The sequence below is a fragment of the Micromonas pusilla genome, assembly GCF_000151265.4.
Source record: "Micromonas pusilla CCMP1545 genomic scaffold MICPUCscaffold_6, whole genome shotgun sequence".
Lineage (NCBI taxonomy): Eukaryota > Viridiplantae > Chlorophyta > Mamiellophyceae > Mamiellales > Mamiellaceae > Micromonas > Micromonas pusilla.
In genome coordinates, this window is record NW_003315887.1 from 1,177,011 (window position 1) to 1,190,268 (window position 13,258).

The 13,258-nt window shown below is 66.7% G+C and overlaps 8 protein-coding genes across 8 annotated transcripts; 2 read left to right on the top strand and 6 right to left on the bottom strand.

Moving 5' to 3' along the window:
• Nucleotides 1-114: 114 nt before the first annotated feature.
• Nucleotides 115-1,884, bottom strand: MICPUCDRAFT_47613 (uncharacterized protein; the record flags this gene model as incomplete). Its single annotated transcript, XM_003059590.1, has 3 exons — nt 115-929; nt 1,117-1,597; nt 1,807-1,884. 3 exons carry the CDS (start codon nt 1,882-1,884, stop codon nt 115-117), a joined length of 1,374 nt encoding a protein of 457 aa, XP_003059636.1.
• Nucleotides 1,885-2,407: 523 nt separating this feature from the next.
• Nucleotides 2,408-2,869, top strand: MICPUCDRAFT_59129 (uncharacterized protein; the record flags this gene model as incomplete). The annotated part of the gene is made up of 1 exon (XM_003059299.1): nt 2,408-2,869. One exon carries the CDS (start codon nt 2,408-2,410, stop codon nt 2,867-2,869), a length of 462 nt encoding a protein of 153 aa, XP_003059345.1.
• Nucleotides 2,870-2,962: 93 nt separating this feature from the next.
• On the bottom strand, nt 2,963-7,118 carry MICPUCDRAFT_47614 (uncharacterized protein; the record flags this gene model as incomplete). The annotated part of the gene is made up of 2 exons (XM_003059591.1): nt 2,963-5,021; nt 5,246-7,118. 2 exons carry the CDS (start codon nt 7,116-7,118, stop codon nt 3,055-3,057), a joined length of 3,840 nt encoding a protein of 1,279 aa, XP_003059637.1. The 3' UTR covers nt 2,963-3,054.
• A 482-nt stretch (nt 7,119-7,600) lies between these two features.
• MICPUCDRAFT_59131 (uncharacterized protein) lies at nt 7,601-9,262 on the top strand (the record flags this gene model as incomplete). Its single annotated transcript, XM_003059300.1, has 3 exons — nt 7,601-8,408; nt 8,555-8,714; nt 8,986-9,262. The coding sequence occupies 3 exons, from the start codon at nt 7,601-7,603 to the stop codon at nt 9,260-9,262; spliced, it is 1,245 nt and encodes a 414-aa protein (XP_003059346.1).
• A 103-nt stretch (nt 9,263-9,365) lies between these two features.
• Nucleotides 9,366-9,830, bottom strand: MICPUCDRAFT_59132 (uncharacterized protein; the record flags this gene model as incomplete). Its single annotated transcript, XM_003059592.1, has 2 exons — nt 9,366-9,560; nt 9,765-9,830. 2 exons carry the CDS (start codon nt 9,828-9,830, stop codon nt 9,366-9,368), a joined length of 261 nt encoding a protein of 86 aa, XP_003059638.1.
• Nucleotides 9,831-10,007: 177 nt separating this feature from the next.
• Nucleotides 10,008-10,427, bottom strand: MICPUCDRAFT_59133 (uncharacterized protein; the record flags this gene model as incomplete). Its single annotated transcript, XM_003059593.1, has 1 exon — nt 10,008-10,427. The coding sequence occupies one exon, from the start codon at nt 10,425-10,427 to the stop codon at nt 10,008-10,010; it is 420 nt and encodes a 139-aa protein (XP_003059639.1).
• A 170-nt stretch (nt 10,428-10,597) lies between these two features.
• On the bottom strand, nt 10,598-11,419 carry MICPUCDRAFT_59134 (uncharacterized protein; the record flags this gene model as incomplete). Its single annotated transcript, XM_003059594.1, has 1 exon — nt 10,598-11,419. The coding sequence occupies one exon, from the start codon at nt 11,417-11,419 to the stop codon at nt 10,598-10,600; it is 822 nt and encodes a 273-aa protein (XP_003059640.1).
• Nucleotides 11,420-11,677: 258 nt separating this feature from the next.
• On the bottom strand, nt 11,678-13,125 carry MICPUCDRAFT_47615 (uncharacterized protein). The gene is made up of 3 exons (XM_003059595.1): nt 12,841-13,125; nt 12,303-12,689; nt 11,678-12,091 (listed from the first exon to the last, which is right to left on the bottom strand). The coding sequence occupies exons 1-3, from the start codon at nt 13,114-13,116 to the stop codon at nt 11,768-11,770; spliced, it is 987 nt and encodes a 328-aa protein (XP_003059641.1). The 5' UTR covers nt 13,117-13,125; the 3' UTR covers nt 11,678-11,767.
• Nucleotides 13,126-13,258: the final 133 nt, after the last annotated feature.

Here is a 13,258-nt window from a genome sequence, read left to right on the forward strand (position 1 = left end):
GGTTCCCATACGACCGCGTTCGCGTGGTGAACGCCGTTCCTTAAGGACTTCCGCCAGTCTCTCGTCGTCGTCGCGCCGCCTCTCTCCGCCGGACGATCTCTCTTCGTTTCGTCATCACGCGGCGACGAGCTCCTTGCACACGCCGGATCCCACGGTGTCCTTCACGTGCTGCCGCGCCCACAGATCGCACGCCACGATGTCGTCCAAGCTCGGGTCGAGGACGAGCTCGTTCTTGTGCGCCTCCATGGCTTTGTCGATGACGTTGTAGATGTCAAAGTATCCAATCTTCTTGTCGAGGAACATCGCCACCGCCTGCTCGTTCGCGGCGGAGAACACCCCGGTCATCGTCCCGCCCGCCCTGCCCGCGGCGTACCCCATCGTCAACGACGGGTACTTCTCCACGTCCGGCGCCTTGAACGTGAGGTCGCCCATCTTCACGAAGTCCAGACGCGGCCACGTCGTCTCCGAGCACTGGACTCGTTGCGGCCACGACATGGTGTAGAGAATCGGCAGACGCATGTCCGGCCAGCCGAGCTGCGCGAGGACGCTCGAGTCGCTCGTCTCGACCATGCTGTGAATGATCGACTGCGGGTGAATGACGACGTCGATGTCGTCGTACGAGGTTCCGTACAGGTAGTGCGCCTCGATCACCTCCAGGGCTTTATTCATCAGTGTCGCGGAGTCGCACGTGATCTTCGCGCCCATGTCCCAGTTGGGATGCGTCGTCGCCTTCTTCTGCAAGAAACCCGGGTCGTTCTTCGCGTACTCGCGCATCTCCGAGAGTTCGACGTCGCGGAACGCGCCTCCGGACGCGGTCAGGATGATCCTTCGGAGCGCGCCCTCGGGTAAGCCTTGGATGCACTGGAAGATCGCGGAGTGCTCCGAGTCCGCGGGTAAAATCTTGACGCCGTGCTTGACCGCGAGAGGGACTGCACCGCGCGACGTTGAAAGGCGGAGTTGAAAGGCGTCAGAAGCGGAGTTGAAAGGCATCGAGGTGTGTCGGGATGAGTGAAAGCAGCGAGGGGTGGGTGGAGAGATGCGCCGGGAGATGAAGTAAGTCCTTAAGGAACGGCGTTCACCGCGCGAACGGGGACCGGCGTGATAAATAGAACGCACCGATCGCCGGCCCGCCCGCGATGAGCGTCTCCTTGTTCGCGAGGCAGATGTTCTTCCCCGCCTCGATCGCGGCGACCGTGGGCGGCAGTCCCGCGCAGCCGACGATCCCGGTCACGGTACTGTCCACCTCCGGATGCCGCGCGACCTCGATCATGCCGTCGGGCCCGTACAAAATCTCCGGCTTGTCGCCGTCCATCGCCGCGATCATCGACTCGAGTCGCGCGACGTCGGCGCCGTCGCTGATGCTCACCATCTTCGGCTTGAACTTCATGATCTGCTCCGCGAGGACGTCGAGGTTCTTCCCCGCGCTGAGCGCGACGATCTCGAACTTGTCCGGGTTCTCCTCCGCGATGTCCAGCGTCTGCGTGCCGATGGAGCCTGTGCTTCCGAGCAGCGAGATCTTTTTCACGTTGCCGTTCCCGAGGTCGGGCACGTCCTCGGGGACGACCGCGCGGCCGGGCCAGCACGCGCCGTAGCGGGACTGTGGTTTAGGGTTTAGGGTTTAGCGCGTCGGCGCGTGGCGGTCGCGAAGGATGGGAGACGACGCGATGGCGGGCGGGACGGAGGCGCCGCGACGCGCGGGGATGAGCGGTTTTCCGCGCGCGGCGGTGTCGGTGACGAGATAAAACGCGATCGGGCGGGAGGACGCGCCTCGTTGTTCGCGTCCGCGCGCGTCGCGGTCGCGACGACCGCGCGCTTGGACGCGCGCGGCGCCTTGAGCGTCGCGACGCGGGAGGAGATGGACGCGAGAGAGGTCATGGTCGCCATCGTGCGAGGCGTTCGCGCGGCGTGGCGGTGTGACGACGCGAGAGGAAGATATCCGCCCGGGAGTGGCTCACGGCGCGCGGCGCGGCGCGAGATCTCGGGCCAAGTTCGAAGCGCGGTGACTCACCGCAGCGACGACGACGCGTCTCGCACGCAGTTCCCGTCGCGCGCCCCGCCGGCGACGCGCACGACCGAACTCGCAGCGGCGGCGACGACGACGACGACGACGCGGGCGTCATGATCAAGCTCTTCTCCGTCAAGGCGCGCGACACTCCCCCCCCCGACTCCGCGCGGCGTCGACGAGAGACGGACGGACCCTCGGATCTCGCGCGCGAACGAATTTGACTTTCCTTCGTCGTCGTCGTCGTCGTCGTCGTCCGTGTTCGTCGATCCGCTCACCCTCCTCCTCCCGCCCCCTCCCTCCCTCCCTCCCTCCCTCCCACAGGATCAACAAGAGAAGGACGCGAAGGCGAAAGCCGCCGCGGGCGCCTCCGGCCAGGGCGGCCCGAAGCGCTCCCCGGGTGAGATGCGCCTCGCGAAGGACATCAGCGAGCTCACGCTGTCGCCGTCCATCTCCGTCGATTTCCCAGACGGCAAGGACAAGCTCCTCGACTTTATCGTCACGATCCGCCCCGAGGACGGGTTTTACCGCGGCGGCGTCTTCCGCTTCAGCTTCGCGGTGCCGGGGACGTACCCGCACGAGCCGCCCAAGGTGAAGTGCCTCGCGAAGGTGTATCACCCGAACTTGGACCACGACGGAAACGTGTGTCTGAACATCCTGCGCGAGGATTGGAAACCGGTGCTTTCCGTCTCGTCGTGCGTGTACGGACTGACGTTTTTGTTCAGCGATCCGAACCCGGACGATCCGCTGAACAAGGAAGCCGCGAAGGAGATGACGGAGTCGCCGAGGCAGTTCGAGCAGAACGTGAGGAGGAGCATGCAGGGGGGGTACGTGGGGGGGACGACGTTCTCGAACGTCACGCGGTGACGGCGACGGCGGGCGAAACGGCATCTCATCTCATCGGAACGACGACGACGAACGGACAGACGGCGGCGGCGAACGATAGCGGGATACGTCACGAACGAACGACTACTTCGCACGTACACGTCAAACCCTAAACCCTGAACCCTGCGCCTTCCTCACGCATCGCGATACCCCCCCTCCCCCGTCGCTCACGCCTTGGCGGCGGCGGGCTTTGACTTCCTCGCGCTCATCAGCCTCTTCTCCTGTTCCCTCGCCCATAACTCCTCCTCGTCCGTCTCCCCGGGCTTCGGCTTCTTCTTCCGCTTCCGAAGCTCCGCGATGCTGACGATCTTCATCCCGTCTCTCTCCTTCGGGGTCTCGTGGATCTCCTCGAGGACTTCCTCCACCTCGATCGCCGCCTCTTCCGAATCCGCGTCGACGTTTTCCACGACGCGAACGTTAAACGGGTCGTTCAGCGGGCTCTTCTTCTTCTTCGCGGACGACGGCGCGTTCGCGTTGACGGCGTTCTCGTCTCCGTCGCCGTCGTCGTCGTCCTCGGCGTCGGCGTCCGCGAGCGCTTTCATCAAGATGGGATCGACCTGCGATACTCTACGGCCAAACTTTCGCGCGCGCGCCTGCACCTTCGCCTTGTGCAAATCCGCCGCGGCGATGACGTTCCCGCGGTCGATGACGTCGAAGAACGCGACGAGGGAGTCGATGTACAGACGCGCGTCGCGGTTCACCGCGTCGACGTTCGCGTCGTCGTCCTCGCTCGACGCGATCGACTGGTTCGATCGCGTGCGACGCATGCGGTCTTTTCCCGCGTTCTTTTTTTCCTCCGCGGCTTTTTTCGCCGCCGCCTCCGCCTTGGCCGCCTCCCTCGCCGCCTTGAATTCGCCGTCGTCCTCGGACGGCGTCGGCGACGCGCTCCTGCGCACGGAGATTATCCGTTTCAAGCTCGCGATCGATTTCACCGCGCTGAGTTTCGTCTTGGCGCCCTGCTTCGCGCGCGAGATGGCCGGGTTTTCCAGCGGCTTTTTGCCGTCCGAGGCGGAGAATGACGCCGCGGACGCGTTCCTGGACGACTCGTCGATCCGCGGCGTCATCCGCGTCCACACCCCTGGGTCCACCTTGTCGAGACGATCGCTGAACAGCAGCGTCGTCTGCAGCAGGTTATACACCGCGGCGGAAGCTTCGTTCATCTGTTTCTCCGACGCGTCGGCGGTGAGCTTGTTGATGCGCGTGCGCTTCTCCTCGCGGTATTGCCCGCTCTCGAGCTTCGCCTCGCCGCTGCGCGCGGCGAACAGCTGCTTATCGATGTTCTTCCCCCCCGCCGAATCCGCGCTCGTGATCGCGTCTTCTTTCTCTTTCGCGAGCTCCTCGAGCAGCTCTTTGTGCCTCGCCACGAGGTAGTCGTGATGCGACTGCACCGCGACGGACTCGTTTCGAACGCTCTCGATCTCTTCTCGGCGGTTGATAAACGTCGCGACGAGATCGTCCGGCTCCATGTCCGGCGTCACCGCCTGGATCCGTCGCAGCGCGTCCTCCATCCGCTCTTCTTCTAACGCGATGGACGACGACTTCAGCATCTGAAGGAAACTCTTCGCGTGCGTGCCCTTCGCGCCGCGCATGCCCTTCGGCGCCCCTCCCGAGGCTTTCGAATACGCCTCCTCCTCCGCCTGTCGCTTAATCTTCACGAGCTGCTCCTTGAACGCCTTCTGGCGGTCGTTCATCGCCTTGTCTTGCGCCCTCGACGCGAGCAGGCGGCTCCGCAACAGCGTCAGCTGCTCTTGCCAGTTCTCGCGCTTCTCCTTCAGCGACGCCGCGGTCCGCGCGAGCATCTCTTCGGCTCGCCGCCGCTCGTTTAACAGCGTCGCCAGCCGCGCTCGGCGCGACGTCATGTCCGACGTCATGTCCTTATCGAACCGCTCCATCTCGTGCACGATCGGGTCTGTCCACGTCAAGTGCTGCGTCGCTTCGATGACGTCGTCCTTTCTGCGCTGCGACGCGTTACGGGCGGACGCGGCTAACGCCTTCGGGGCGGACGTTTTCAGCGTCGCGTGCGGATTCGCTCGCCGCTTCTCCGACGTCGGGTCCTCCTCGCGAAGGCGTATGATGATGTGCCCGTAGTTGAGCGTGCGGAACTCCTCCTCGTCCGCGGCTCGGTTCGACTCCTCTATCCGACGTTCGAGCGCGTCGACGGTGAGCGCGGACGCCGGGCCGGACTCGTCCGCGTCCCCGAGCGCCTCGGGAGGGAGCTCGACGCTCTGAGGGCCATTCCATACAAAAATAGTTCATCGGTCAGTTGAAAGGGGACGCGATCAAATGTTGAAACCGAGCGGTGGGTGAAAAACTTTTGTATAGAACGCACCTGAATCGCGCCGCCGCCGCCGCGGTAACTCCGCCCGTCGTCCGCGAGCGTCTGGTTCTTCAGCTCCTGCGCGGCGAAGTCGATCTGCAGCTGCGCCAGCTCTTTTTCGATTCGGATCTTATCGTTCACGACGCTGTTGTACCGCGTCGCCATCTTGCCGACGATCTCCCGGTAGAACTCCATCTCGGACGTGACGATGGAATCTTTCGCGATGGCCGCTTCCTTCGCCGCGGTTTTGCGCGCCTCTAAATCCCTCTGTCTCTGCAGCCGCGCGCGCGCGAGCTCCTCCTGCTTCTTCTTCGAGAGCTTCTTCCCGTCCGCGCCGGTGGCGATCTTCTTCGCGTCGCCACCGTCTTTATTCGACCCCCCGACGCTCTTGAGCATCGACGCCGGCTTCGCGGCGTTCATGTCCGGACCGGAGAAGTAGTGCCCGTCAGCGCTCTTTCCGCGGTACTTCGGGTTCGAGCTGAACATCACCCTCGGGCCGCCCTTCTCGCGCGCGAGGTCTTCCTTCGACTTCCCGGGCTTCGCGTCGGAGATTAAAAACCCCTTGTGGAGCTCGCCGACGAGCGCGTAGTCCGGCTCCGCGAGCGCGATGTCCGCGCGGGGTTTCGTCGCGCCGAATCGCGATTCGCGCGAGGAGGGCTCATCGCTCGAGACGCCTCCGCGCGTCAGCGGCGCGACGGTCGAGGGCGCGGACGAGGCCGCGGGCGGCGGCTTCTTCTTGCCCCCTGGCGGTCCCGGCGGCCGCGGCTTGCTCGCCGTCGTCGTCGTCGCCGACGTCGTCGCGGTTCGGATGCCCCCGGTGCTCGCGCGCGTTCGCCGCGCCGCCGCCGTCGCCGCCGCGGAGGCGAACTCGTCGTTCCACGGCGTCTCTCCGGCGCTCGCGCGCGCGCTCGACTTCTTCCAGACGCGCGCGCCGTACACCCCCGCGGCAGCCGCGGTCCCCGGTGTTTCGTTTTCTCTTTTATTCGACGACGACGACGACGCGGACGCGCGCTTCGACGCCGCCGCCGCGACGCTCGACCGCGTCGTCGGCTTCGCCTCCGCCGCCGCCGCCGCCGCGCTCTTCTTAGCCTCGGGCTTCGCGGCGGCCGTGGTCGGTCTCGCGACCGCGACTTCCTTTTCCTTTACTTTTGTCTCCTTCGCCGCCGCCGCGGGTTTCTCGGGCTCGCCTTCCTTCCCGACGTCGTCCACGCCGACGTCGACGCGGACGTTGTCTCCGCTCGGCGAGATCGTCATCGTCGCCCTCACCGGGCTCGCCGGCTCCGGCGCCGGCTCGAGAAGACCGACGTCGAGCCGGACGTTGTCTCCGCTCGGGGAGATTTTCATCGTCGCCCTCACCGGGCTCGCCGCTTTCGGCGGCGCCGCCGCTTTCGGCTTCGTCGGCTCCGGCTCCGGCTCCGGCGGCGGCGGCGGCGCCGACGTAGATTTAGATTCCGATTCGTCCTCCCCGGCGGTTTCGGTCAACGACTCCTCCTCCTTCGCCTCCGCCGCGACCGTCTTCGTCTTCGTCTTCGCCTCGTCGTCCACCTCCGTCGTCGCGACGCCGTCCTCCTCCTCGATCTCGCCGTCGGACGCGATGTCCACGCGGACGTTATCGCCGCTCGGGGAGATCTTCATCGTCGCGCTGACCGGCGTCGGCGGCGCCGCGGGGGCGACGAGCCGCTCCGGTATCGGCGTCGGGCTGCCGCGTCCCTCGATCTCGGCGTCAGCGTCCGTCGCGGCTGCCGCCTTCCTCGCGCGCTTCGCCTCGCGGTACGCGCGCAGCTCGTCCGGGATCGTCCAGACCGTCTCCTTCGTGTCCTTGTGGTAGTAATACGCGCGGCCGTCCGCGGCGGTCGCCTCTTTCCATCGCGGCCGCTCCGGCGGCGACGCCCCCTCCGGCGAGACGAGGCTCATCCGAGAAGAAATCGATTTATTTCTCGCGGACGAGACGCGACGCGTCGCCGCTCGGGGGGGGGGTATCGAGCGCGCGGTGCGGCGGGTGCGACGCGCGCGCGGCGTTCGACGCGCGCGGATAGGACGCGCGCGGGGGGTGGAGGACGTGAGGTGCGACTCCGCGGCCGTCGCGCGACTCGCGCTGTGACGTCGGAAGACCGTTTTTTTCATCCTTTCCCTCCACGGCTCTGGAGTTCCCCCCGCCCGCGAGCGTCAGGTGCGTTCTATCAAAAGTTTTTCACCCACCGCTCGGTTTCAACATTTAATCGCTCTCCCTTTCAACTGACCGGTGAACTTTTTTTTGATTGGATGGCCCTCACTCAGTCCGCCGCGTGACCTCCGAGAGGTCCGTCCCCCGACGCGCCGCGACGACGCGCCATATCGACGGTCGCGCCGCGACGACGCGCCATATCGACGGTCGCGCCGCGACGGGACGCGTCACGATGCTTCGACGCGTCGCGGCGGCGCTCGTCGCCTCCGCGGCGTCGACGTCTTCGGCGTCTGCTTCCACCGCGCGCGTCGCGTCGGACGCGGCGTCGCGCGCGTTCGCGGACGCGTCGCGCGACGCGCTCCTCGCGCGTCATCTCGCCGCGTCGTCGTCGTCGTCGTTCGGACGGAGGGGCGCCGAGACCGCGACGGTCGCGTCGTCGTCGCTCTTGACGCGGCTGCAGCCGCCTCTCACCGCGCGCGGCGCGTCCGTCTTCTCGCGGCATCTGTCCTCGAGCGGCGGCGCGCGCGGCGGCCCGCGTCCCGTCGTGACGCATCGGAGCCACGACAAGCCGCGCGCGTCGTCGTCGTCGAAAACGCGGAAAACGTCGGAACCACCGGAACCTCCTCCTCGTCATCGTCAGCTCAACCCGGAACCCGAGATCGACGGCATGCCGCGATACCCCGAGCTCTCCATCCCCGGCACGCTCCGCTTCCTCGACTACTTCGGCACCGCCTCGTTCGCGATGACGGGCACGCTCGCGGCGGCGGCGAGAGGCATGGATCTCCTCGGGTGCGTCGTCGTCGGGACCATCACTGCCGTCGGAGGCGGCACCGTGCGCGATCTGCTCCTCGGCCGCGGCCGGCGCGCGTTCTGGATGGAAGAGATCGAGTACCTGTGGATATGTCTCGGCACCGGAGTGTTAACTTTTCTGTCGTGGCCGACGCTGCGGAGGGAGTTCGGCGTGGACGAGAGCGACTGGTGGGTGGAGGCGTGGGACGCGATCGGCGTTGGCGCGTTTTGCGTCATCGGCGCGCAAAACGGTGAGACGAGACGCTACGCTCGAGACTGATCCCCATACGATACGCACTCGATCGCGCGGCGCGTCGCGTTCGTTGTGCTCGAGACGACACTCGCTGCTCGAACGGTCGCTGACCGTCCGTTACGTTCACTCGTCTCGTCCGCGCAGGCATACGAGCGGGGGTGCCTCTGCCCGCAGTGATCGCGTGCGGGATGTTCACCGCGACCTTCGGAGGCGTCATCCGCGACGTCCTCATGTCGCGACCGGTGCGCATACTGCACTCGTACACGGACATCTACGCCAGCGCCGCGCTGGGCGGGGCGAGCGCGTACGTGCTCGTGCGCGCGACGGCCGCATCCGTGAGGCGCGTCCTATTAGACTAAATTATCACACCGGTCCCCGTACGACCCCGTTCGCGCGGCGCGTGCCGTTCCTCGAGGACTTTTGGATCCCGGCTGTGTGGCGTGTCTCTCCCCCCCGCCGCTCGCTTTCAATCTCGACACGCGCACCGCGAGCCTCGCGACTCCACCCACCTGACGCCCCCCGACCTCCTCCACCCCGACGACGGACGTCGCTTCGCGCGGACCCTCGACCCTCAGCGCGAGAATTTTCGCGGGCGTCGCCGTCGCCGTCGGGTTGCGACAGCTGGCGACGCGTTTCGACGTGCGGTTGCCGACGTTCGGGGACGATCGCGCGCGCGTCGCGGCGATGTCGAAAGGCGACGACGGCGGGGGCGCGCGGCCGCCGTTGCGGGAGGTCGCGGACGCGGCGTGGAAGCTCTTAGGGCTGGCGGGGGGCGAAGAGGAGGAGGAGGAGGAGGACGCGTCGTCGCCGCCGCCGCCGCCGCCGCGCCGCGGCGTCTTCGGTCGAGGGTGATTATGAATTATACACACCGTCGTAGAGAGGCAGGCTTCTCGCTCACGACACCCTAGCTAGGGCCACACACATCACGCCACTCGCTCGCTCGCATCGCGTCTCATCACATCGGATCCGCCGGAGACACGAGCCCTTGCGTGCACGAGATCGCCTTCCACTCCTTCCTCGTCTCCGCGTCCATCTCATTGAACGCGCCGTAGCCCTCTTTGACGACGCAACGCTCCGCGTTTTGCAGGTACCCCTCCAGCATCCGCCCCTTGCTGCTCTTGCCGTCCGGGACCGTGTCAGGGCTCCAGCTCTGAGGGCGGTTCGTTCCACACGAAGCGAAGAAGTCGGGGTGGAGTTCAGGGGTGCGTCAGAAGCGGAGTCGAAAGGCGTCGAGGCGCGTCGGGGATGAAAGCGAGGCGCGGTGGGCGGAGAGACGCGCCGGGACCCGAAAGTCCTCAAGAGACGGCGTTCACCGCGCCGACGCGGTCGTATGGGAACCAGTCGGTGTGATAACAGAACGCGCCTGTCCCGCGCTCGCGAGGTACGCCGCGTTGTCGCGGATGATCGTGTCCGTGTTCATGAGCGCCGCGAACGAGTTGGTGTGCCCCGGGTGGTCCCACTTAGGGCCATTCCATACAAAGCGATGTCGGGGTAGAGTTCATAGGCGTCAGTTGGAGTTGAAAGGCGTCGAGGTCGGGGATTGAACGCGAGGGGTGGGCGGAGAGACGCGCCGGCAAAAGTCCTTAAGGATCGGCGTTCACCACGCGGACGCGGTCGTATGGGAACCAGTGTATAGACGCGCCTTGTAGCCCGCGAAGTACGCGTCCGCTTTCGCGACGTAGGCGTCCAGGTCGCCGTCGCCGACGCGCAGGAGCGAGCGCTGCCTCGCGATCATGTCCTTCGTGTCGGTGACGTAGTCCGTGAGCGCGGCCGGATCGGAGGCGGCGCGGGCGATCGGGGCGAGGGGGGGGGCGAGCGCGATTGATGACGCGAGCGCGATTGACGCGAGCGACGCGCGACGCCCCATGATGGATCGCGATCTCGACGCGTCGTCGTTTTCGACGTCGACGCGCGACGCGCGGCACGCGACGACGCGCGCGCGGGAGATGTTCGACGCGCGCGCGGGACGCAGCGCAAGGAACGACGGGCGAGCCGTCGGCGCGAGGAGCGAGGACATGACGACGGACGAGCGGCGCGGCGCGGGACGTGACGACGCGCGGGCGGAACTAACACTCTCTTAGGGATTTGGCTCTCTGCGCGAGCCGTATCGTTTCGGAAGATTCGATACGAGTAACCTTAGTGTATTTACGCACGGCGGCGCGCCGCGACTAGCTCTGCTCGTACACGTCACTCCAGCGCGCCGACTTGCTTCATCAGCGCCGTGTGCGTCGGGAACGGATCCAACCGCCCCGCGGCCAGCTCCCTCTCGCTGATCCCGCAGAAGAACCCGTTCCTCCACTCGAACTCCTTCACCGCCGTCGGAAAGTGCGACACCGCGCGCGCGTACGCGGCGAGCCTCGGGATCGTCCCCTCCGCGAATCGCACCCCCTTGGCGCTCTCGCTCCCGGCGACGAGCTCCGCGATGAGCGCCTCCACCTCCTCCTTGTGCGCGCTCTCGACGTCGCCCACGGTGGCGCCGGGGTGCGCCGCGCCGACGCCCATGAACGCACAGATCCAGATGAGCTTTTCGAACATCGACGCCCTGAACGCGTCGTCGTCCAGCACGTGGCATCTCAGACCGCCCGATCGCAGCCTCGCGGCGAACGCGTCCGCCCACTCGCCGTTCGCCGCGGTGAGCCCCTCCGGGTTCGCGTCCGTGATCCCGTCCGTGGGCTTCTCGTTCATCTTCGCGACGGCGAAGTAGACGAGCGCCTGCGTGTTGCCGCCGAGGCCGCGCGCGTCGAGCCACGGTTGGAGCATGCCGTTCTGCAGAAAGACGAGATCTTTCCGTCGCGCCTCCGGGGTGGCGTCGACGACGCCCTGGAGCGCGTCGTTCCGCGTGCAGACGTAGATGGGCCCGGTCGCGGGCGAGGAAGGGAACGCGTCGCCGCGCTTCACGATGACGTCGCCGTCCACGCCCATGTCGAACAGCGCTTGGCCGACGCGGCCGCCTCCGATGATGATCGAAGGCATCACCCCGTCGGAGGAGGACTGGGACGACGACGCCATCTTGACGGACGACGACGCTCGACGACGAGAGGAGGAGGCGACGCGACGGCGCGCGGCGACGACGCGGGTGGTGGAGAGAGAGCACGCGGCGGGGCGCGAGCACGCGGTCGCGACGGAGGCGATCATGCTACGAGGGCGACGGCGCGCGACGGACGAATGCGCGGGAGACGACGAGACGGACGGACGATAAAGCACTGCCGTGCCGTCTGCGAGATCTCGCACTGGATCTCGATCTCGTCGCGCGGCTGAGAAGATTGATGTCTGTTTGGTCGTAGCAGTCGTCGTACAAGGTACTCACACATAAAAAAACGCACACACTCCATGCGTTTCTTTCTTCTCATCTCTCGCTCATCGTCTCTTCGCCCCCAAGGATGTCTTCTCGCGCTCCGCCTTCGCCTTGTTCCGCCGCGCGACGCTGCTCTTCAACACCGAGCGCGTCATCCGCTCGGGGCCGCCCTTCTTCATCAGCTTGGCTCTCGCTTCGCCGAGCGCGCCTTTGAACTTATCCCCGAGCGCTTTAATCTTGAACCCGCCGGGTTGTTCTTCGCCGAGCTCGCCGCCGCGGCCGGGCTTGAGAGGGTTCGCCCTCGCGGCGGACGCAGCGGGGTTCTCCGCGGGGCACATCTCGAGCTCCGCGCACACGCGCGCGGGGTCCGCGAGCACCGCCGACGCCTTCGGGTCGTCGTTCCATCGTTCAAAGCGACGTCGGGGCGGAGTCGAAAGGCGTCAGAAGCGGAGTCGAAAGGCGACGAGGTCGGGCGTTGAAAGCGTGGGGTGGGCGGAGAGAAACGCCGGGAGAGAAAGTCCTTAAGAAACGGCGTGCACCGCGCGAACGCGGTCGTATGGGGACCAGTGCGGTGGAGAGAGAGAGATCGCAACGCGCCTTGGTCAGCGCCGACGGCCCGTACTTCTCAACCGCCGCCTCGCACTCGGCGTCGAGCTCAAACTGCGCCGCGTACTTGTCGCACAGATCGTCCGCCTGCGCGATGAGCTGCGTGATCGCGTCCGGGGAGGACACTGCGGCGTGCAGCGACTCGACCGCGAACTTGCACTTGAGGCAGTCCGCGCCGGGCCCCGGCCGCGGCGGCGCAGGCGCGACGACGGCGCGCGAGAGAAACCGCGACATTCGCGACGGATCCTTCGGCGTCGTCGCCTTGGACGCGTCGTGACGCGCGCAGAAACCGGCGACGTCGCACGCGGATTGGGGCGTGACGTTGTCGTTGATGAATTGCGTCGCGGACTGGATCCCTGACGCGATGAGTTGTTCGCACTGGAGAGATCGGGATCGGGATCGGGATCGGGGGGGGACGTCAGCTCCGACGGCGTGACTGATGTTCTCATTTAATTAATTGCGCCCCGAAGAAGACGCGCGGCGGATCTGAGCCGCTCGGCGCGCGACGGGCGCGGGTTCGAGCGCGCACCATGTTCTTATCTTTCCCCGCGGTCTCGCACGCCTTCACGGCGTACGCCTGGAACTTCTCCTGCGTCGCCGGGTCGTTGAGGAACGCCTCGCCGTTCTCGACGAACGCCTCGCATGATTCGCAAAGCTTCGCGAGCGGGCGCGGGGCGCGCGCGTCCGCGGGCGGTCGCGTCGTCGCGGGTTCGACCGCGGCGTCCGCGGCGCGCGCGGCCGCGGGCGCGAAGATGAGCGCGAGGAGCGCGAGGAGGACGAGCGCGAAGCGCGTCGACGTCTTCATCGTGGCGGGCGCCGCGAGAGATGGACGGAGCGCGGGGGGGGGGGGGGCGTCTCTTCGTTCTGCACGCGGCCCGGAGTCGGAAAATCGCGTGGCGTACGAGTACGCAAATGTTGTACATGGCGCGCGTATGGGCAATTGCAGT